General features: G+C 31.9%; 4 protein-coding genes across 28 annotated transcripts; 2 read left to right on the top strand and 2 right to left on the bottom strand.

Moving 5' to 3' along the window:
* The first annotated feature begins 7,318 nt into the window (after window positions 1-7,318).
* LOC140972819 (ent-kaurenoic acid oxidase 1-like) lies at window positions 7,319-9,783 on the top strand. The gene is made up of 8 exons (XM_073435261.1): window positions 7,319-7,587; window positions 7,797-8,274; window positions 8,381-8,644; window positions 8,831-8,920; window positions 9,068-9,146; window positions 9,217-9,323; window positions 9,406-9,527; window positions 9,690-9,783. Exons 1-8 carry the CDS (start codon window positions 7,340-7,342, stop codon window positions 9,781-9,783), a joined length of 1,482 nt encoding a protein of 493 aa, XP_073291362.1. The 5' UTR covers window positions 7,319-7,339.
* LOC140972817 (3-hydroxyisobutyryl-CoA hydrolase 1-like) lies at window positions 9,443-14,272 on the bottom strand. Of its 24 annotated transcripts, none has more exons than XM_073435259.1 (8): window positions 14,054-14,272; window positions 13,398-13,466; window positions 13,185-13,315; window positions 12,721-12,782; window positions 12,120-12,178; window positions 11,560-11,647; window positions 9,731-9,810; window positions 9,443-9,569 (listed from the first exon to the last, which is right to left on the bottom strand). In XM_073435259.1, exons 1-7 carry the CDS (start codon window positions 14,090-14,092, stop codon window positions 9,767-9,769), a joined length of 492 nt encoding a protein of 163 aa, XP_073291360.1. In that variant the 5' UTR covers window positions 14,093-14,272; the 3' UTR covers window positions 9,443-9,569; window positions 9,731-9,766. The 24 variants fall into 24 exon arrangements, 11 of the variants coding, with proteins under 11 accessions (XP_073291360.1, XP_073291352.1, XP_073291358.1 ...); XM_073435251.1 differs by lacking the exon at window positions 12,120-12,178 and adding an exon at window positions 12,304-12,386; XM_073435257.1 differs by lacking the exon at window positions 9,443-9,569 and adding an exon at window positions 12,304-12,386 and having other exon boundaries at window positions 9,650-9,752; window positions 14,054-14,220.
* A 26-nt stretch (window positions 14,273-14,298) lies between these two features.
* On the top strand, window positions 14,299-17,693 carry LOC140972815 (uric acid degradation bifunctional protein TTL-like). 2 transcript variants are annotated; one of them, XM_073435248.1, is made up of 6 exons: window positions 14,299-14,537; window positions 14,648-14,739; window positions 15,261-15,318; window positions 15,584-15,685; window positions 16,579-16,735; window positions 17,052-17,693. In XM_073435248.1, exons 1-6 carry the CDS (start codon window positions 14,394-14,396, stop codon window positions 17,507-17,509), a joined length of 1,011 nt encoding a protein of 336 aa, XP_073291349.1. In that variant the 5' UTR covers window positions 14,299-14,393; the 3' UTR covers window positions 17,510-17,693. The 2 variants fall into 2 exon arrangements, with proteins under 2 accessions (XP_073291349.1, XP_073291348.1); XM_073435247.1 differs by having other exon boundaries at window positions 14,300-14,537; window positions 17,049-17,693.
* Window positions 17,694-20,110: 2,417 nt separating this feature from the next.
* On the bottom strand, window positions 20,111-20,866 carry LOC140972017 (agamous-like MADS-box protein AGL80). Its single transcript, XM_073434490.1, has one exon. The coding sequence runs from the start codon at window positions 20,838-20,840 to the stop codon at window positions 20,247-20,249; it is 594 nt and encodes a 197-aa protein (XP_073290591.1). The 5' UTR covers window positions 20,841-20,866; the 3' UTR covers window positions 20,111-20,246.
* Between the last annotated feature and the right edge of the window lie 2,223 nt (window positions 20,867-23,089).

Here is a 23,089-nt window from a genome sequence, read left to right on the forward strand (position 1 = left end):
ATTGATGACTATTAATTTCTTGTTAAATAAGTTTTAAAATAATAAATAAATCAACATATGTAAAGAAATGCACATTCAAATAAGATTATATAGTAAATATCAAATAAACTCATATAATAATTATTAAATATAGATTTTAAACTATTGGTATGATTTTCACCATTAAAATAATTAGAAATATAACAAAAGAAATAAAATTTCTTAAAAAAATGTTATTTTTGTATCTATTGAATTAATTAGTTTGATTTCAAAATAATTAAATAAAGATATTAACTATCATATGTAGAAAATATGATACTTTGACAAATACTAATCAATGATAATTATAATTATATTTATTATAAGGATTATATCATATATTGTTTTTACAGTAGAAAATAACTTAGAGTCTTTTTATTGCTCATTAAATCTCTTTTCATGAATTACATATTCAAAGTTTTGATTGATGATTGATTTTACAAGCAATACATGTAATTTTTTAGTTATATAATTTAATAAAATAAATATACCTATAACAAATATATTTGTTATAGATAATTTTTTTTTCATATTTTTTTGAAATCGTACTATCTTTTAAAATCAAAACTAAACACTTTACTTTTAATTCTTTGTTAAAAAACTCATATTTGATGATTGATTTTACAAGTAATATATGTAATTTTTTGGTTATAAAATTTAATAAAATAAACATGCCTATAACATATATATCTGTTATAGATATTTTTTTTCATATTTTTTTGAAATCGTACAATATTTTAAAATCAAAATTAAACTCTTTACTTTCAATTCTTTGTTAAAAAAATCCATAAAATATGTTAGTTATTCTACTATTGCATATATTTATAAATTTTTCATATATCTTTTTGTGATATTATAATTTATTACTTAATTAGAAATTGCACTAAAAATATAATTACAAAATTACAATAAAATCATTGGAAAAAAATGTAGATAGAAAATTAAAAGGATAAAACATTTAAATGTAGTATAAATATGAGTTATTTAATAAAATTAATATAAGAGTTACATTATATTCTAGAAGTGTGTACAGAAGGTTAATTTCGTCTCTACAATTGCACATATAGTTATAAATTTTTCATATATTTTTTTGTGATACTATAATTTATTATTTAATTAAAAATGATATTAAAAATATAATTACAAAATTACAATAAAATCATTTGAAAAAGATGTAGATAGAAAATTAAAAGGATAAAACATTTAAATGTAGTATAAAGATGAGTTATTTGATAAAATTAATATAGGAGTTACATTGTATTCTTGAAGTGTGTATAGAAGTTAATTTTGTCTCTACAATTGCACATATAGTTATAAATTTTTCATATGTTTTTTTGTGATACTATAATTTATTATTTAATTAAAAATGATATTAAAAATATAATTACAAAATTACAATAAAATCATTGGAAAAAATGTAGAGAGAAAATACAATAAAATCATTGAAAAAAAAATGTAGAGAGAAAATTAAAAAGATAAAACATTTAAATGTAGTATAAAGATGAGTTATTTGGTAAAATTAATATGGGAATTACATTGTATTCTTGAAGTGTGTATAGAAGGTTAATTTTGTCATTGNATATAATATTTAATACTAATAAATTAAGTATTAGATTAATTTGAAGGGACGACTTGCAATTGGGTTGCTGGAAATAATAGTAGAACTCATATTCTTTCATTGAATATTTTGCCCAAACTAAATAAAAAAAGGTGTAGTTATAAATTTTTAATAGGTTCGTTCTATATTTATCAATCATGAAAAAGGGTCATCGTTATGTTAGATGTTTCTGTCATATTTGTTATTACGACTGACTCTTATTTCAGTATATTTCAATTTTTGAAACTTTTAGTCATTTTTTTCAATATCAAAAACGTTAATATGATAATGCAGACGTGAACGACGTATAGATTTAGAATTTTAGTAATATTTGTAAAATATTTCTTGAAAATAATGTAGTTTTAGAATTTTTCTCCCACAATTAATATTTTACATTACCATCATCCTTACAGCATTCGATGTAAAAATTGTTGTGTGACGTGTAAATTATGGTTTTCTAAACCTTAAAATTGGTCACTTATAATGTGTCGTTTTATCAAACGAAAGAATATATATATACTAATACACCGACGCACGCGTTGCATGCTTGTACAATATTTTTATAATTCATTTGGTTTAATTATATTTAAATGAGAATCAAAATATAATTATAAGCCAAAGTAAGAATTGAACCCACAATGTGATGATTAAGAAACAAAACTCTATCCGCTAAACTACATGTAACTTACATTAAAGTTTTAACAATTTATTAATATATATTAATTATCAAAACAGACCATGAAACTAAAAATTAGTTAAATAATATAATATGTATGTGTGTATATATATATATATATATATACACACACATATAAAATCAAATAATCGCTCTGCTTACAAAATCGAATAAAGTAATTATTCCATCTATATAATTTTTGTTCACATATAACTTGTACGCAAAACATCCCTAGTTTAATATTTTCTCTTGCAAATTAAATGATGATTTGATGACATGCAACGTTAATCGCCACACGAAATTTATTTAATATATGATTAATGCGCCAAGTAATTTTAATATCAATAAAAATGAGCATAGTCTCATTCAAAGTACGTTTTTTTCTTTAAAAAAGGAAAAAAATTCGTATGCTGACTACATTTTAATTGCAATGGTTTTTTATTCTATTGAAATTTAAAAAAGTTCAGACTCTATCTTTCATTTTTTTACTTAAATATTTATATTGTTAAGGTCCATATCTCTTTGAAATTTGAGTTGATGTTGAGATTAATTACATTAATAAAATACACAAGATATTTGTTGAGGGAGATGAATAGACGACAGACCGATCGATGGATATTATCTATTCATGTTTAATTGCTACGTACTATGTTAATATTTTACATACCAAGAGTAATTACTCCCTTGAATGTTAAATTTATTATTTTTTAAATAACACTTACAATTTTTTTCGTGAAATAATAATACTGCGTGATTATAATTAATTTTTAAATCATTTAATTACGAATATAAAATTAACCATCAAGTGAATATATATATTTTTTAAAAAATTAAACACTTCCCTCTCATTCTGATGCCAAGCAAGTTGAAAATTATATGTTGGGGGATAAATAAACAAACAAAAATCAATTGCAGCTATTAGGTAGTCGGTTAGACTCGGAGTTCAATTTTACTTTGTTTATTTATTTATTTATTTGATAAAGATAAAAAAAAGTTTTGAAATTCAGAGCTTCGTATCCAATTGAGGCACGCCTCTTGATGACATATCACCTGCACAGAAAAGACAAACGAAGATATAATAGGCACTCCCAATTATATATTAATTAGATATTAAGGCGGCGGAATATATAATAATTATCATCGTACTTATCAATCTGGCAGCCACTTTGCATATATATATATATATATCCCGTGTTCGGCAACTTGCACGGAGTATTTTTCTTCCAACACAACCTCGAAAATTGCAGTAGATTATTTTTAACATGTTTATATATATTATTATATGGGGGTGCGGCGGCGGCGGCGGCGGCGTATGTGGTCTTGGCTTAGCTTCTGACAGCTATTTGACTTATCACTATCTTATTTATGCAAGCATTACAATCATTAGTTTGAGAGAGATGAGCTGAGAGGTAAATATATATCTTGTAATAAAGTGTACTTAAAATATATCCAGGCTCTCTTTAAAAAAAACCCAATTGATAATATATCTACGATTACTGCGCGTATGAAAAAGGATTTATTCGGGAAAAAATACTCAACACTTTGGTATCGTTTAATTCGAATAATTAGATGATGAATGATTAATCAAATATCTTATTCACATGTAGTTATAATTTTTATAAAAATTAAGTCAAATTTTTGGATCAAACGTTGATTTAATTCAATGCATCAGAGTTTTTCTTACTGTACATTGCAATATGTAATATAACCTCAGAAATTGGCCCAACAAATTATTTACACTTACATTTTGGACCACAACATAGTATGGGATGATCAAACCATTACTTGCCATTATAAGCCCAATGATTTTGTAAACCGGGGAGCACGCTTTCATTGCTGGATCATCCCAAAATCTAACTCGAACTAGCAAGTAAGACAATTGGATCCTCGAGAATTTCTTCGGTGTCTTAATTTATTTGCGCCAGTATGTTTGCTATATATAGCATCTCTCAGTGCTAGTTCTTGTTGGCCTCTCCAAATATGAAAGTGCCCGTCTCACAAAAAAACATACCTGATGGAACCTTCTTCTACTATTCATCTTGTCGATATATATGTGGTGGGGCATGATATCCCGCTGCGCGACCCAATTGTTGCACTTCCTCATAAAGAAGTCGTCTTGGTATTGGATCAGCTCTACTGTTAGCATGAACATGAATTAGATTCTATTCGTCTTCTTTATTCTTAAGATAACAAACATCATCGATACTAGCATGGCTTGGAGTAGTTGTCAACTGTGTTCTTTATGAGCTTCATAGATAAAAACATGAATAATTGTTATAGTCGGTTTTGAGCAAGGCATCATGTATGTCACTAATCTCCGTTCGTGTACAAGCCTTTCCAAGTGGAGAAACATGATGGGCGGAAACACGGGTTTTTGTATGATCCATTAGCACGTATGATGCAACCTACAACAGTAGACAACGACTAAATGCTTCGTTGGCAATCTCTCCGAGGCGAAGATCATAGTCAGTGATTGTTTCAGTATTTTCCATCCTCATATTTTCAAATTCAGATGTTAACATTCTCAACCTTGTCCTTCGCACACTTTCAGATCCTTCACAATGTTTTTGAAAGGTTTCCCACACATCCTTACCAATACACAATTTGTAATCAAACTAATCATGTTTAGGTCGACTGAGGTGAAAATGGCATTCAGGGGGACTCCATTGCGTGTTGCCAATAGCACAATATTATTCCATTGCGTGTTGCCAATATCACCATCTTCATCTATTCTTTTCGAAGGACTCCAGTCACTGACAACTCATTGCAAAGCTCTTTCATCTATGGACTTAATATATATTTTGATCTCGACCTTTCATAGGATATAGTTGGATCCATTCAAGATAGGTAGTCGTAGTGCTGCGTTTGTAAGTGACGCGTCTATTAATTAGGTTGTTAAACAAAATAATCATGATCATCACTTAGTATATCAATAGCAAACTCTGATACCACTTGTTGGGATTTTTGTTTAACATAAACTATAAAAAGTTGTGTATATAAGATATCAATGTTGTCCCATATGTTGTAACATATAGTGCCAACACGCAATGGAATACTATATCATACAAATAAATAACTTAAAGAAAAATAACTCAGAGATAATTATGCACAAGTACAAATACTTGCTCGTAATCTCAGAGCAAAATAATCACTAGAAAAACAATTTGAGTTTACAACAATCAACACTAGTGATTCTAAGAAAACTATATTCCTTAAAACGTTAAGGAATCAAATTGTATCCTAAAACAAATAATCGGATTAAAAATGTATTCAAGGAACGCAAACAGTATGCCGAAAACTGGAGCAACAAAAACACGATATTCAATCAACACTTACAAGTATTTTCTTTAGATGTCCCCAACAATCACGACAACACATTATAGCAACGACGATCTTCAAACGGTGACGCTATGAGACTTAATCCTTCTCTATCATAATATTTTTCTCTATATCTCGTCGTGCAAAAGTCTTTTTTCAGCCACTACGTTATCATCTTTATATATATTCATTTTCTCCTAGAGTTTATCTAAAAAAAATCATACAAAATCTGGAAAAAGGAGTTTATTAAAAATAAATTCTTTTAAACAATAATATCATATCATGAGAATCTTAGCATAATTTTCAAAGATATAGAAAGACAAAATCCTTAATTAATTATTTCACACAATCTTATTATTAAAAAAAGATAAATTTAAAGAATAAATTATATTTTGAAAACCAAAAATTATTTTTTCTTTCAACATGGTTCGCATATTTGACATGAATCTCATAACATATATACATTTGGGCCGTTGGATCTTGTTTTTACGTAGGATCCAAAAATGTCAATTCATTTATACTCATGACCTCCACATACTCACACACTGACTCCACAACCCCTAAATACATTGAGGTCGAATATGAAATACACCCACGATATTGAACCTGTTAGTTATCTCATATCGGTTAGATAAAATTCATTTGAGTTATACATATGGATTTGGACAATCATTTGAGTTAGTTTTTGGGATGAGTTAGGTTTAAATCTCAATCTTAACATGATATCAGAGTCCATGTTCTATCGTTATATGTTGTACTGTTCATTGTCGAGTCATCCATTATAAACTTCACGTTCCAGATATTCATTATTAGGCATGAGAAGGCGTATTAGTTGTCCCAAATCAGTTGGATAAAATTCTTAAAAGTTTCATATATTGACTTGGTCAATACTCCATCTTGAACTAATTTTTAGGATGAGATAAGTTAATCTCAATCTTTAACATGAACACCCTCTTAAAACTCAAAGTGTAACATGAAAAAGGACGATAATATAAGTTCCTGTCTGAAAAATAATAATAATAATGCGTTGATTTAGGAAACAACAAATGTGATATAATATTTAAATAAAAATTTATTTTCACTCTTTTAAAAATTTAGTCAAATCTATTTTGTCTGTTTCTCGCGAAAGAATCATGTCTCTATGAACAAGAAGACAAAATCAGTACTAAATTTAGGTAAGCGAAAATTTTTAACGTCATTTCCACCAATTTTCCTTCTTGTACTGCACAAAATCTCACGCTTTATATTTTTTCAAGAAATTAAAAAAAATCTCATACTTTGTATACGAATCCATTAATTCTTGGATAATTTCCATTTCATCATGCATGCAGTATGTAATCTTTCTTGTTTTTTTTCCCTAATAATAACTATCAATCGGGTTATTTCACTTAGCAACCTGGTTTCATCTTGAAATGAACAAGTGTATATCCGGGTAAATTCGACATAAAATTACTTGTATCATTAATCTAATTATAATCGAGTAGTTCAATAGCGAATATTCGTTCGATCATAGAATAACATTCTCTCCTAAAATTCGTATAAATTTGTGAACTTCTTTTCTTTGGTTTTTGCATGTCAGAGTCTCCGCTCTCTCTATATATGATGCCTTCTTGAGTTTTCTCTTGTCCCATCCATATACACGCTTTCTTTTGGTTTCTTGTGTTCTTTGATCCTTAGACTCATTAGTTATAATTTATCAAGAAAAAAGATCCAAATTATTGTTTCTGAGAATGTACTCTCGAATTCTTACGGTGGTCTGGGATTTGAGGGTGTTTTGGGGGATTTTGTGTGGGTGGTGGGCATTGAAATGGGTGGTTAAGAGTGTGAATTGTTGGTATTACGAACGGAAACTAGGTATTAAAAGACAACAACTGCCTCCAGGTGATTTTGGTTGGCCATTCATTGGGAATATGTTGTCTTTTCTAAGAGCTTTCAAGACCGATAAACCTGAATCTTTCACTTCCAACTTTGTTCAAAGGTGATAAACTCTGTCTCTCCAAGAAAATGTCACAACTCACAAATGATATTGCACAGTTGTATGTTTAATCTGGTGGAGACTGGAACAGCTTATATCTGGCACCTATTTTAAATCTTATGTATGTCAGTATGTGTTTATATGCGTTTTTTTTTTTCTCGATCCAAAATTTTGCATGCATTTGTGGTAACTCCAGTCCTTGATTTTTGAAGATATGGACACACTGGACTGTACAAGGTCCACATGTTTGGGAATCCTAGCATCTTAGTGACCACAGCTGAAGCATGTCGGAAAGTTTTAACAGATGACGAATGTTTCAAACCCGGTTGGCCTTTGGCCACGGTGAATCTCATCGGGAGGAAGTCGTTCGTGGGTTTGTCCAATGAAGAGCACAAGTGGTTGCGGAAGCTAACGGCAGCACCTATAAACGGGCCCGAGTTTTTGTCCATATACATTAAATACATCGAAGAAAACGTTGTAAAAGCATTGGAAAAGTGGGAAGCAATGGGGCAGATAGAGTTTTTAACAGAGCTTAGAAGGCTTACGTTCAAGGTAATTATGCACATTTTCTTGAGTTCGGAAGGGGAGGATGTTAGGGAGCTTATGGAGAGGGAATACAGGGCCTTGAATTATGGAATTAGAGCCATGGCTATTAATATACCCGGATTTGCTTATCATAAGTCCATCAAGGTACTGCTCATTTCATTGTATAGCATTAAAAAATTTCTATTCGGTTATCTAAAACTATTCACCAATCATTATCAAATGATATATTTCTTGGTTATTTTCATTTCAGGCACGTAAAAAACTCGTGGCAATTATTCAATCAGTAGTAACGAAACGAAGGGAGGAGAGGAGGACAAATGCATCGACATCCAAGAGGGACATGCTGGATGCTCTGTTGGATATCAAAGATGAGTTCAGTAGACGATTGACAGACGAAGAAATCATCGATCTCCTGATTATGTATCTGAATGCTGGTCATGAATCCTCAGCACACACAACAATGTGGGCTACCCTTTTTCTTCAAAAAAATCCTGATATGTTTAACAAAGCTAAGGTTTGTCACATGTAGTATCTGATTCCGTAAATTCATCATTTATTTACCAGTCTTCGCCTACGTATAAACATGTGAGTGGTAAGAAATGGAACTATTGTTAATTCACATCCTTTCAGGTCAAGCATTTGTGACAACAAAATCACATAATTGACAATATAATTCCCGAATATATAATTATATGTACAGGCAGAGCAAGAGGAAGTTGTGAGAAACAGGCCACCGGATCAAAGAGGTTTGACGCTTAAAGAAGTCAGCAAAATGGAGTATCTCGATAAGGTGTGTTGCCTCATTTTTACACGCTCTTCGATCAAAAACAATATTTGACATGGAACATTCACGTTCAATAGTAGTGATTCAAATCCAGTTCTGTTTGAGCTAAAATTTATATTTTATGAACTCTCGATCTTGAAATTGTTTTGATAGGTAATCGACGAAACACTTCGTGTTATCACATTCTCGTTCGTTGTCTTCAGAGAAGCAGTGAAAGATGTTCACGTTTGTGGTAAGTTGGATTAAATTTCTAAAAATAAAATGCAACGCTTTTTTTTAACAAAAATAAAATGTATGTTCAGGTTATACAATTCCCAAGGGATGGAAAGTGTTGGTCTGGTTCAGGAGTGTTCATTTTGACCCCGAAACATATGCTGAACCAAAAAAGTTCGATCCATCGAGATGGGATGTGAGTTGTTGTCCTAACAATCATGTAAAAAAAACTATTTACCATGTTGTGGTGATGATATTTGTATTACAATTACATGCAGGGATTCACGCCAAAAGCTGGAAATTTCCTTCCTTTCGGCGCTGGAAGCAGACTGTGCCCCGGAAATAAACTTGCCAAGCTTGAAATTGTCGTCTTTCTTCACAATTTTCTCCTCAACTATGAGTTAGTAAAAATGCTTCAACCATCCAAATTTTATCCAGATTCCTGAATCCTTTCAAAATTTCTTTAGATTGCATTTGGATCAAAAGAAAAGTCTAGAATCAATGTTAAGTACATTTTTAAAGAAAGCCTACATTTCTATAAAATTTGTTTCTTTTTTGACAGGCTTGAGCAACATGATCCTGATAGCCAATTGATGTACGTACCGCATCCCAGGCCTAAGGACAACTGTCGGGGAAGAATTAGAAGAGTGACTTGAGAAATCTGCCATATTTTCCTTTGTTTTCTGTTTGTATTAAACAAATGAATTTGGAAAAACTGATATATAAATGATATATAATAAGATTGATTATAAAATAAAAGATAAAAATAAATAATATATTGTGAAAATTATATGATGTTTGATATGAGTTTTCGTCATAGATGAACCATTTGTTAGAAAAATTGCTAACAACAATAGCGTAGAAACGAACTTGTAGAGATAAAACAATAACCGAAACAAATGTCATGTTTACAGTATGACTATCGTGTAAAAAAAATTAAAATCAAACCGAGGCCTGTAGCATGTACAGTTTCCTTAAAACATATTCGTCCCCTCCTGTATGTGCTTCGAGGATTGTCTTGGGCGTCTGTTTCCCAGGATACAACGGAACAACCAGCAGTGACTTAGCACGAGACACTACTACGGCGAACTGAAAACGTACCTTTACTTTATCACCGAGATTTAACGGAGGCCAAATGGAAAGCTAACAATATGAAATGCAAGAGAATACTTGAAGGAGAAAAGATTTTCATGTACTTGAAATGAGGAAATGAACCCCACTATTTATAAGCTCCAATATGTACACCAAGAGTCATGCAAGAATAATTAACTCAATTAATTCCTATTAACTCAAGAATATGAAGAGTCAAAACTCTTCAATTAACTCAAGAATGTGGAGAACCAAAAGACACTACCACATTCATGAGACATAATTTTTATTCAATCTTTAAATTTACTTTAAATTTCCAACATCATTAGCTCAGATAATCCGTATTTCTTGTGTTTCAATACCTTCGACTTCTGTTTCTCACTGCCCCTTACTCGTCAACCGTGTAGCTCATCTACTTGCTGCTACAAGCTTTCAACTTAGACGTGACTTTATCTTTGATGATTCAATTCTTTTATTTTTAAATCACAATTGTATGATCTGAAATTGATTATTAATTAATGATATTTAGTTTTAACTAAAAAAAAAAAACAATATGGCCCATCGATTGATTCTAAGTATCTCTCAAGATTTAAAATATTATATACAAATAACAGATAATATTTAAAATGATTGAAGTTTCCATATAATGTGAGTATCATTTACAACAAATATTTAAACACCAAAACATTAATCTAATAATATAAATTATACATCTTAATCACAAGTTTTTTCAACTATATTGCATTAGTAGATTTATTAAAGTAAGTTGATATGTCAATTATTGATTACAAACCACTAATTCACGGGCTTGCAAAATTTCCGACATGGGATTAATTATTTTCCCGGGTGAATTTTAATTATATAATTTTTTTTTCTTTAACTTGTATTCTAAAAAATTTATAACATGCAGATATTAAATTTATATATTTGTTTAAAAAAATTTAATTGAGGAGTCGGGGATCTGCAGTTCGTCCTAAGTGAGTTAAATTTTAAAAAGTGTAAGTGTTTCCACACAAGAAATTGTTGTGTCATCAGTGCATGGTGTTCTTCTATGGTTCTTTTATTTGGGGGGAAAGGCACATTTTCTTGAATTCAACTCTTCGATTTCTAAATCTTCCGTTTTAGGTAAGTTGTGTAGCTTCTCATTTAGTGAACCATTCGGTGTCGAATATCCAATCACACGATGATACTTTCTAAGCTGAAATCAGGAACCGATCGAAGAAAATCTAACAGTAGGTAGAAGGCAAGCCACAACTACTTTGATATACATGTGGATGAAAGATATGGCATGTCTAGGTCAAAACAAGGCATCTGAAAAAGTAAAGGGGCATAAAAGAATTTACCAAAGAAACCAGGGAGTCTTGACAAATAGTATGAGGAACCTACGACGTCAGGGAAGAGTCCCAATGCTGTTTCAGGCATAGCAAAAAGCTGCAAGAAGGTTAATTCATAAAGGATAACCTTTGGCAAATGAAAATGATAAATTTGATGATGGGGGTAATATAGCTATAATTATCATACAACACAGCACTCAATCAGGGCATGCCAAATTTTCAGATGCCTGAAGTTAATTCTATATGGAAACAAATATAAATACAAACAAAAAATATATAAGCTAAATGCATATGCCATACACAATGCTACTAATATATAATAAAGTAAAGGTAACATTAAATGTTGAACCTTGAAGAAAATTCATTATTTATCTCAGAAGACTAGCCGTCAAATAGATTCAGAAATTTTTAATATTAAGCCACAAATTAGCCTATTTATTGGTCAAAATGACAAAAAAGACAAAGTGAAAACAGAAGTGGTTGAAAATTATCAAGATAAAACAGAAAATTCATGAATTCATGGAAAGAATAGATAAATATCGAATTCTCTGTAGTGACGCGAAATCTACCATGTACAGAAGCAAGCACCTGCTCCTCCCCCCATGACAATACCATTGAGAATTGAAACCTTTAAATACATGTGCCCAATAAACAATAAGGACTACTGAAATGACAACTGCAAGCATCTTAATATCCGCAAAGAATTATCTGAAAATCTTTTAAAAGACTGGAAATCTTTTTCTACATTAGCACCTGGGGTTTACTGTAGTATGTGGCCATCACATAGTTCAAAGTAAATTCCTTTCTGAAAGAACTTGCACCAGACCTCCAATTACCTGATGCTCACATAAATATTAAGAGTCAACCATCATACAATTGAGTCTTAACATACTGCTAAGTAGAGTGCTGACAGGTGAGTTCAACAACCTGAAATGGCTAATGATAATACAAAGAATTTAGTTAAAACTATCAGGAAATAAGAGCTTTTGGATTAATTCGCTGATTGACTTCAAATGCAGACTCAACATATATCTGGAGTGAAGTAAAATCACTGTAAAAATTTGATATTTCTTGCACTGCATTATACTAGAATTGCAACCTGAGGTCATAGTTGATTCAACTCAAGGATCTGATTCCTTGTTCCTAACAATAATTTATTAAAGTCCATACCTAGAGTGATATCACGAACAACCGCTGCAACATCACCTCCAGCACAAAATGCTCTCCCTTGTCCCTTTTATTAAATATCACAGAAAAGCACATGTAAACATATATATAACTTGAAGAATATTTTGTTTGTCCTGGCCTGTATATTATTACTGCCGCTCTACGGTTCAACATTTGTCTGATTGTATGTCATAGCTTACAAAGTGCAAAAATATTATCTTCCAAATTTCTTGTCAGTAGAAGTTAACAAACACAAAAACAACCAAATTTGATACTCACATAAGACAACATAGTTAATGATGCGTATAGACTAACCCCTCTTTAATGGTCATGCATAAACCTTCTAAAACACAGGCCACCACTAGATTGAACAAACTGATATTCAAAGTGACAAAGAGAGAGACCTGAATTTTCAGATTTACTATAACTCATAGTGAATTGAACTGTTACAGAAAAAAGACAACCAACCGTAAAAGATCATGAAAGCTAGCATCTGCCAGCAGACAAGCAGAAAACCAAGGGAGGTACCACGAGCTTCTGGTACGAGCATAGGAAGCAGGAAGCACCAAATCCATGGAGCCCAAATGTGTAAATAACTCTGATTTCACAAGGCCACAGAACTGAGAGCCATATAGGCAGAAACCAAGGGAGTAGAATCTGAATAGCTGATAGATAATTACCTTCAAGATTAATAATTTAACTGCAAAATCTTCCCAACAAGCGATAAAAAGCTCCAACAAACGGGAAACCTAGATTGAGAAGAAGAAAACATTACAGGAAAAAGATTGAACATATTCTGAACAAAGATACTGCTGGATGGCGCATATATTCTTCCAGCTATAAAACATGATCAATCCCAACAAGGTTAAATTTTTGATTTGGTGAATGTAAATTAACATCATAAGAAGAAATCACAAACATGAAAGACATAAGTCTCCCCAAATACTGAATCTGATATTCCTAAACTTGGGGGGAAAAAGAGGATATTCTTCAAAATTATTTTAATTACCGAAACACTTAAAAATTTCACAGAGCTGATAATAAGCATATAATTATCGGTTAAAAGCATTGAGTTGCTTCGGTCTGTTCAGTGTGAAAATTCTCACAGAAAACTTCTCTTCCACGAAAACCTGCCGAGAAAATCATAAATAACAATGCCGCAGTATTTCGGGGAGAAAAAAAAAAAAACAAAGAAACTGGCGTAAAACTTCGAATATAAATAGATAATTCAAGCTAAATAGACAAAAGAAAATAACTATATAAACAAGAATTATAAAAGGAAATCATCAATATTGATTCAAAGAAAATCAAGCGAGATAAGTTAAATTATATGGACTTGATCAGTTTCTCCGTTGGTCGAAGAGATTGAAGCCATGGAGTTCTTGGACCTCTTTGCTTTGATTTGCGTGGGCGATCAGCGGGAAGGCCAAAACAAGGTGAATTGTTTAAATTGCTACAAAAAGGAATATATATCAGCTACAGCCACGCCAATGTACAACTTAACTAGCCAAAAGTACAAAGGAATAATTGGCCCGATGTTTTTCATTCTCTTAATAGAATATTCATTAATAATCATAATCATCGATCATATAATGCGGCTGACACAGGCAAATCTCTAACACTCCACTCGACCGCAGGGTGAATCACCAATCTGAGTTATCCGAAACCTTGGGAAAATGGAATCTTTAATAGTTTTGGGCGAGAAAGAATGGTTGGCATGCTGTGGAAGCGTCAAATTTGCCAAAGAAATGGCGTCTGCTGGGCCCTTTTCCAGTTATCAAGAAGCGATCGGTGCTGCCAGTGATACATGGTTCAATAAAGTCTCTTTCTTTAGCACCCTATTTGTTTTTTTATCATGTGATAGTGTTTGAAAGTGTAGTACTGTTGATTTTGATAGAATAAAAGTTTTGTTTTTGTTTGCATCGATTAGGTGGATGTAAATGGATGGCTGGAAGCTTTTTCTGCACATCCTCAGATTGGTGAAAGCCCGTCGAAGGCCCACAAAAGTCCCACCAGCGCTCAGTTCAGTTTTCTCGTTCTTTCTTTATACCTTTCTGTTTCTGTAACGAGATACTACCATTTAGGGTTGAATCAGTTGCTGGACGATGTTCATTAGTACAGCAGGGGATTCTTGTTTGTGTGGTAGAGTTATAAAATTGCACTGGGACATGTGATTTAAGTCGTGTGTAAATCTTTAAGAAATTTAACTGCTTGGCGGTGAGCCCTCCTAGATTTATAAAATTGCACTGAGACATGTGATTTAAGTCGTGTGTAAATCTTTTAAGAAATTTAACTGCTCGGTGGTGAGCCTTCCCAAAAGTTAAATTGCGAACTATTGTTGTTTTGTCATTCAAACTGACAACCGTGCCATTCTTTATAGTGCTGATGGTTTGTTTTGTTGTCTTCGATGGTATTGTGCAACACGTAGTCATTTTATAGGCAGTGGATTTTTATATGATGTTATTCATCGTTTTAATTTGTTTCAAGACGGTTTAACAATCAAAAGTTCCGGCACGATAACTAATTACTAATTACCGCCACAGGTGGAGCAAGGGAGAACAGTCAACTGCTTTAGCTACTGCCACTGACACCACGTTGCAGGTATATGCTAGTTGATAATTCAGCTTGTCATTTTTCAGCTGAGATCATCATGTTTTTGTAAAGCTAAATTAAAGGGCTGTTATTTTTAATTTGGAATTTAATTCTCCATGATAACCCTTTTATGCAAATGCTGGAAGTTTTTTGATTAACTTCCATGTTTAAATGTTGAAAGAAGTTCATGTTTACATTGGATGATACTTTTCCATTGCATGTATGCTTGTTTCACTATCAAATGGCTAATGCTTTTTCTCACTTTATTTTGTAGGAGCTATATGAGTGGAATGCTCGTTATAGGCAGAAGTTCGGGTTTGTGTTTCTGATATTTGCGTCTGGAAGAAGTACCCCAGAGATACTGGCAGAGATGAAGGTAATCTTTGCACTGATGAATGCTCTTCCTTGTGGCTTCGTTTCTGCAAAATTAGACTTCACTTTTATGCATTTTGTCAGAAATCCAACTCCTAGTTAGACAACTCTTTGCAGCTGTTTTTTTTTTAATCTTTGATCAGTACCTTCAATCGGCTCAAAAATTGTACCTACAAACAATAATACAATAAATATCAATAATTGAACCAAATAATCAAACCCATAATCAAATTCGAAACTCTAGAAATTGGATATATCTTCAATTGATTCTTTTAATCTGAAATGAAGCTAAATTCGACGTCTAGACACTCTTAAGGAATAATAAATCGTAGATGTTAGAAGCTGGAAATTCGAACGTATGCTCGCGCGCAGCAGCTAGACAGAGAATGGAGCTGCGGAGACAACTCAGTTCTCACTCCTCGGACTGAAATCGAACAAGGGAGCACTTAGGCTAACTTAGGCGAGCTCCGGCGGCCTGCTTTTGTCAGAGCTGTGCGGCAATGGTGGTGGAAGATGTTGGGCTAGTGAGAGATAGAGGGGATGGGACTCTGCTTCAGCTTTCTTTCTCCTTTTTATTTTGTTAAATGGGTAGGGCTTTAGCTCTCACGCGGAGATTATCGTAAAATAACTAAATTGACACATCAGGAAAAAATATGAGTGAAACTACTATAGAATGCCTCAGATGAAACGCCATTCCCCTGTATTTTACTATTTTGTTATTGAAAATGGTGGATCCAAATGGCTGTTTTGGGATCTAAAGGCCATACTTTGGTCCATGCGTGTGAGATTCCAGAGATGAGTTAATGGATCTGTACTTGAGTCTAGGCATCATTCTATTATAGACTGCGTAAAAGGACAAGATATTGGGCTAGTTCTTAACCAATACTCTTTTTACAGAGACGCTATCAGAACAGACCAATAGTCGAATTCGAGCTTGCAGCCAAGGAACAAATGAAGATAACAGAACTGCGTCTTTCTAAGCTATTTTCAGCTAATGCAAGTGCTGCTTCCACAACCAACATCCAGTATGCTTCAGATGTCGCAAAAGTTGGAGGTTTCTTGTTTAGTTTCTGTTTGTTATTGTTCCAAAGTATTCCCATGTTTTCCAGCATATGGACTTGTAGAATTTTGAAGAAATAAAAGTTGTTTTCTATGCAAGTGTGCAAAACCAATCAAAGTGTTTAATGCAACAGGGGTCCGTAGTGGAATTTTCTGGGAATTCCCTTGTAAAACCATTCCAAGGATTTTTTTGCCAAAACTGAGAAGTGTTATGAAATGATTTTCTTAATTTTCAAGGTCATAGCTGTGAGAATCTCCTAGATACTGATCTTTTGTAGCATTATCTGACATTCTCTCTTAAACTGTAGAAGATCGAGTGAGCCGTATCGGTGGACATTTGGGTGCCGCAAAGGAAACTCCTGCTGAGAAATCTGCTGAAACGTTTACAAGGACACGCCCACCTATCACGACCCACGTTCTTGATATAGCACACGGCTCTCCAGCTGCTGGTATTGAAGTCCTTCTCGAGACGTGGGACAACAATCAATCCCGGCCATTATTTGGTCAAATGGATTCAAATCGTAATTGGAAGCTCCAAGGTTCTTCAACTACAGATAAAGATGGTAGAAGTGGTCAGTTGATGAAAATGGTTGACAACTTGAACCCTGGCATATACCAGATCAGTTTCAATACTGGGAAGTATAATCCGGCAGGCTTCTTCCCATACGTCTCTATCGTTTTTGAAGTCCGGGATTCGCAAAAGTTGGAGCATTTTCATGTCCCGCTGTTACTTTCTCCATTTTCATTCAGCACTTACCGTGGGAGCTAGCTGCCAACTATTGCGTGCCAATGAAACTTAAAATTGAAGAATCATCGCTCTCTTTTCTCCTGCAGATAATCTCATTATGCGAAGGATGTAATAATAATTTCTGTCCAGGATGAAACCGCGTGACTGATATTTGAAAATTTTCAGTAATTTTTTTCTAAACAATTTATGGTTGCCAGTGTGGAGATTATATGTGCCGAGTTTTTGGCATGAAATTATATTAATATTTGAAAATTTAAAATATAAATAATAAGGTATAACATCAAATTGAAGTAATTTACTACTGTTAAATCGGGGCATGATGAAAGTATTCCTAGAAAACAAAATATAACTCAACAAAAGATTCATTTTTGACGTGTTAAAAATTTCATAATTTATTATTTAAATATTCTTTTAAAAAATAAAATGTAAGCTCTAAGTGGTTTCCTTCGTTTGTTGGTTTTCTATTTTATTTAATTTATCGTTTTAAGGATTAATTTTGTGAGACAGATATCCGACATGACCTAATCAATGAAAATTATTATTTTTTATGTCAAAAATATTACTTTTCCTTGTATATATGAACTGAGTTTGTTTAGGTTCACTCAAAATTTTGTGAAGGAAAAAAAATTACTTTTTGCGTGTGGTGGTGACTATACATGGTATTAATGTTTGATAGACTTTGGAAAAAATATTTTGAAAAAAAATTATGTTTTGGTATATTAATTGTATCGGAAAACTTGGTTTATGTATTATTTTTCAATAGAAGTCATATATAAATGATTTAGAGTAGGTATCTTGTGAGACGGTCTCACGAATATTTATCTGTGAGACGGATTAACCCTGCCGATATTCACAATAAAAAGTAATACTCTTAGCGTAAAAAGTAATATTTTTTCATGGATGACCCAAATAAGATATATGTCTCACAAAATACGACCCGTGATACCGTCTCACACAAGTTTTTGCCAATGATATATCGATCGTCATAATGATATTACACTATATATGTCAAATTATTTTAGAGATGTATAAATATTCTTGGATTTTTAAAATCAAAGGTATTCATTAAACAAAAAAACTTTTGTGAGAATGTCTCACAAGTCAATTTTGTGAAACGTATCCGACGCGACCCAACACTTGAAAAAATATTATTTTTTATATCAAAATTATTATTTTTCATGGTAAATATGGATCAATTAGACACGTCTCATGAATATAAATCCGTAAAATCGTCTCACAAAACATCTATTTAAATTATTTTTGAGAAACTGATGCAATATTTAATTAAAGATAATGAATGCTACAAAATATAAGAATGATATAAAAGTTATTTTAGGAGATTTGTACTGAAAAAAGACATAAATCTATTATTTTGTTTATAAGTTGGGAAAACACATTGTCTATATTTTTCATTTTGGGATGATCAAAATATAATGTTTTTAATTAAAAGTGAAAGAGAACATTAACAATTAAATATTTGAATTCCAAAACATGTTTTTTTATATACTTACGTGTATATGTATATGTATAATCCAATCCTATAATTCACTCATATTACCAACATATGAGATTTTCGTTATCACATTAATCTTCATTCATAAATATGAAGCTGTTAGATATGTTACCTACCATTTAAAATTTAAAACAGATTTCCACAATTTAAAAAATGCATAATATTGGACTAGAATGAAAAGCCACATCCTTATCATTTCAAGTAAAGTTTATAGTAATAAAATTGTACTCCCTCTATTTTAAATATACATAATTAATTGTTTGTTGAGTAGTTAGTTCTCTTGTGAGATGGGTCAACCCGATCATCTTTAAAGAGAAAATAATATTTTTGGCATAAAAAATAATATTTTTTCATGAGTTGATTTGGGTAAGAGATTTGTTTCACAAAATTGACTCATGAAACAGTTTCATGAGTTTTGTACGTTTGTTTTATCGCACAAATTAAGAAAATCATTGAAAAAAAAAGTTTATAAACAAAATTCCTATTTTATTCTGATTAATTCACTAAAAAAACGTGTTCTAAAACTTAGTTAATAGAGAGATGTCCCAGTAAAAAAAACAAAAAAAAATGTTATTAGATGTAGAGACTCAACTTTATACTCTTTATGCCTCAAATGATATACGCTTGTTTGATTTTTCACACAATTTAGAAATATCATTAGAAAAACAAATTACACAAACAAATTTCTTATTTTATCCTTATTTAATGAGCACAAAAACTCATACGAGACAGTCTCACTGGTCAATTTTGTGAGACATGTATTTTATTTGGGTCACCCATATAAAAATTATTAACTTTATGCCAAAAGTACTATTTTTTGTTATAAATATGAGAATGATTGATAAAGATCTGTGAGATCGTTTTACAAGAGACATACTCTTTAATGAGTTGGATCAACTAAATTAACTACAAACATAAATTAAATCGATGCATATATATTAGTAAAATAATAGAAGAAATGCCAATAAGATAGAAACTTGTATACATTGCAAGGCATTTCATGATAACGTTATACATTGCAACAAAACCCAAAAATAAAAAAAATTAAAACCATTCATTCAGATAATTAAAGATTAAATTTAAAGAGAAAATCGATACCATCAAATTAATTGTAGAAAACACCAAAAACAAGTTTTATTTAATTAACATAAAACGGATCGCGCTGGATCCTTGAGTCTTGCGAAATGCATGTAACCGAGAATAGCAATGTGGTTCCAAGAACAAGTTTCACGCACAACAAACAATTCAAATGAAAGGGATTGTTCTGGATCCTGGAGTTGAATCAGAAGAATTCTCCGGTGGCCCTCCGCCATCACCACCGCTGCCGCCACCTGGACTCATCGCTGACGGTGCACCGTCAGCACCAGCTTCTTTTAGGGCCTTCATCCTCCAAGTGATCTCCTCCAGTGTCTCGTGAATGATATAATTCATCTCCCTCGCATCACGAAAATCGAAATCATCAATGCTAGCCTTCCCCTCTATAACCATGTACATGAAATTCCTCAGTTCCTTGCGTTTGATTTCCTTCTGCAGTTTACGGAGCCTCTCCTCCGCTCTCTTGATCTGATGTTGAGCGAAGCTCTCCTGGTTCACCATCTTTTTTGTTTTTTCGATCTCCGGCAAGTTTTTGAAACGCCTGATCACTGTCCGTGCCACCTCAGGCGACGGCCACACCACCGGAGCTTCGTAGGGGCTGTATATAACGACGCACGCCTCCACACCACACAGGACCTTGATCTCGCTCACTTTCTTGATCAGACCCTTCTTTCTCTTTTTGAACGAGGCTTTCCTTTCTGCATCGCTGTCGATGTAGGCTAGGGTGAGCTTATTTCTTGCCATTTCCTAATAAATATAAATAATTCTAATATTTCTTCCTTGGGGTGTATTTTTAAGGAGAGGGGGATGGGTATATATAATAAAATTCTTGTACCAATTAGGGTTTGTAAAAATTCATAATCGAACGGTTTAAATTATTGCAAATCGCGATTATATGATCTTTACCACTCGTTTATATAAAACCGCAAACTCTATATATTTATGTGTGCGCCGCCAAATATATATTATATATGTAAATTAAGAATGACTCGCGACATCACAAAATATGGGTGCATCCGTGCATGCCCTATTCTCCAATCCTTTAATATATAACGGACAAGAACATTATTATTTTATTCGCCAAAAATAAAATATAATAATATTTAAAAAACTATATCAATAAAATTGCACTCATAACTTAATATGCTTAAAAATATATATTTTTTTAAAAAATTTAATATAAAAGCAAGCAAAGTGTGCCAATCATGAATACTAACTAATATGTAATGAAATTTGAGTAATTATATCTCTAGAATTTGAATTTGATAATATCATTCTTTGTTTGTTCATCCTGATTGTAAATAATATGAGTAATTTTGTTGTCCAATGCCTTTTCTTTGGGAAACAATTCCAATCTTTTTTTTAAAAAAAAAAAAATAATGGCTCAAATGTGTATTTTCTGTTTCCTTTTCATTTGGTTAATTTGATAAGAAAATGTACTTGTGCTATATTTTGTTGCATGGATAACAATAATCACTTCAACTTGTTTCGATTTCTTTATTTAAGATTGCTGCGCCGAAAAGTTAAACAATCAAACTTATTATATTTGAAATTCAATTTCAATGAGATTTATCTATTAATACGAAACCATCCAAATTCGGAGCCATTTATCTTCAATATTGGCGAGTGTAACGATACGAATTTTTTTTTATAAGATTGAATCCTTCGATCCATCAATATGAACTAAGTTGAGTATCAAATATCAATCACGAACAATCTGAACGTAACTGAATAGTACTGATGCATGCAGATACAGGACATATACATATAGGCAAACTATTATTATGCATCTCTATTTATTCGGTAGAATTACCTTTTTTGTATAAGAAAATACTATTTTTCCCACAAATAATAAAAGTAAAACTACGAATACTATTTTATTTCCACATTGTTCATGTGCTAGCTAACCACAATTGATTCAAATTTTGACTACGATTTTTCCTATCGGTCCACCCGTGTCCTTAATTTTCTTCATTTTATAAAGTACTCAAGCAAAACAACCGTAATTATTTAATTATCAAAAAAAAATTTAAACAAGCAATTTATTGCACATAATAATGTGTGTGCCTTTATCAATAAAATATACTGAGATTTTCAAGCTTAAATATTAGATTAATTAATCACTTTTGGCAGGTTTAATATCTGAAATCCCTCCATGTGAATGTTGAAGTATCTAGATCTTTTCATAATTTACTTCAATGAATGTGAAATATGATATAGATTTACCTTTATGATATATATTAAAATAATACCCTTTACTAAAAATCTAGCTCAATTGATACGATCTTATGAATCTAAGTACTTATCCTGAAGGTCTTAGGTTCGAGACTTGGGGAGACGAAAGAAACCACTGTCAGGGGTGAGATAATGCTATGAGAAATGGCGTATGTGAAAAGCCCGTGAGGGAAAATGTCTTAAAAAAGAGCCCAAGATCGGGATAGTCCATGATCATTACAATAAAAACTATTAGAGTTTTTTGTGGCATGTGTATTTTGCTTGTTCTTCCAACATTATTTGCGATATACAATCCCATCCCAAAGCCCTGCATACTACATAGTGTTTCCAGAGAGGAGAATATGGATCGTAGTTTATATAGTTTACTGAACATGTATAGCTAAAAATAGTACTAATTAAACAAAAAAGGATGCAAACTGAGAAAGATTACTTTGAAGAGAACACATCCATGAATCACAATGATTTATTTCATTCAATAATTTTCTCAATCATCCAGATCGGTTACGACAAAGTTTTTATTAATTGTAACGAAACGAGTATTTTAATTTCCATATATTTATGCGCGCACACGTCCATGATAAAGAGGAGTGAAATATTTGACGACCATGTCATATAACAAAAGTTCAAATCATTATAGCTGCAAAGAAGCTTAAAGATTTTGATGAAAAATAAAGGAGTCAAATAATTATCCCCAAAACTTTTCCGCCTATATCAGGTAGAGAAAATTTGCATGTATAGCTAAGATCATATATATACAT

The sequence above is a fragment of the Primulina huaijiensis genome, chromosome 3 (genome assembly GCF_012295235.1).
Source record: "Primulina huaijiensis isolate GDHJ02 chromosome 3, ASM1229523v2, whole genome shotgun sequence".
Lineage (NCBI taxonomy): Eukaryota > Viridiplantae > Streptophyta > Magnoliopsida > Lamiales > Gesneriaceae > Primulina > Primulina huaijiensis.

Excerpts from the sequence above, each read along its gene's own strand:
- LOC140972819 (XM_073435261.1), top strand. The coding sequence starts at position 7,340 with ATGTACTCTCGAATTCTTACGGTGGTCTGGGATTTGAGGGTGTTTTGG. Across the intron at positions 8,645-8,830 it reads ATATGTTTAACAAAGCTAAG|GCAGAGCAAGAGGAAGTTGT; the intron begins GTTTGTCACATG and ends TTATATGTACAG. Across the intron at positions 9,528-9,689 it reads AATTTTCTCCTCAACTATGA|GCTTGAGCAACATGATCCTG; the intron begins GTTAGTAAAAAT and ends CTTTTTTGACAG.
- LOC140972817 (XM_073435249.1), bottom strand. The coding sequence starts at position 14,092 with ATGGCTTCAATCTCTTCGACCAACGGAGAAACTGATCAA. Across the intron at positions 13,316-13,397 it reads TTAAATTATTAATCTTGAAG|AGTTATTTACACATTTGGGC; the intron begins GTAATTATCTAT and ends TTGTGAAATCAG. Across the intron at positions 11,648-12,303 it reads CATACTACAGTAAACCCCAG|CTTTTTGCTATGCCTGAAAC; the intron begins GTGCTAATGTAG and ends ACCTTCTTGCAG.
- LOC140972815 (XM_073435247.1), top strand. The coding sequence starts at position 14,394 with ATGGAATCTTTAATAGTTTTGGGCGAGAAAGAATGGTTGGCATGCTGT. Across the intron at positions 14,740-15,260 it reads AAAAGTCCCACCAGCGCTCA|GTGGAGCAAGGGAGAACAGT; the intron begins GTTCAGTTTTCT and ends TTACCGCCACAG. Across the intron at positions 15,686-16,578 it reads AGATACTGGCAGAGATGAAG|AGACGCTATCAGAACAGACC; the intron begins GTAATCTTTGCA and ends CTCTTTTTACAG.
- LOC140972017 (XM_073434490.1), bottom strand. The coding sequence starts at position 20,840 with ATGGCAAGAAATAAGCTCACCCTAGCCTACATCGACAGCGATGCAGAA.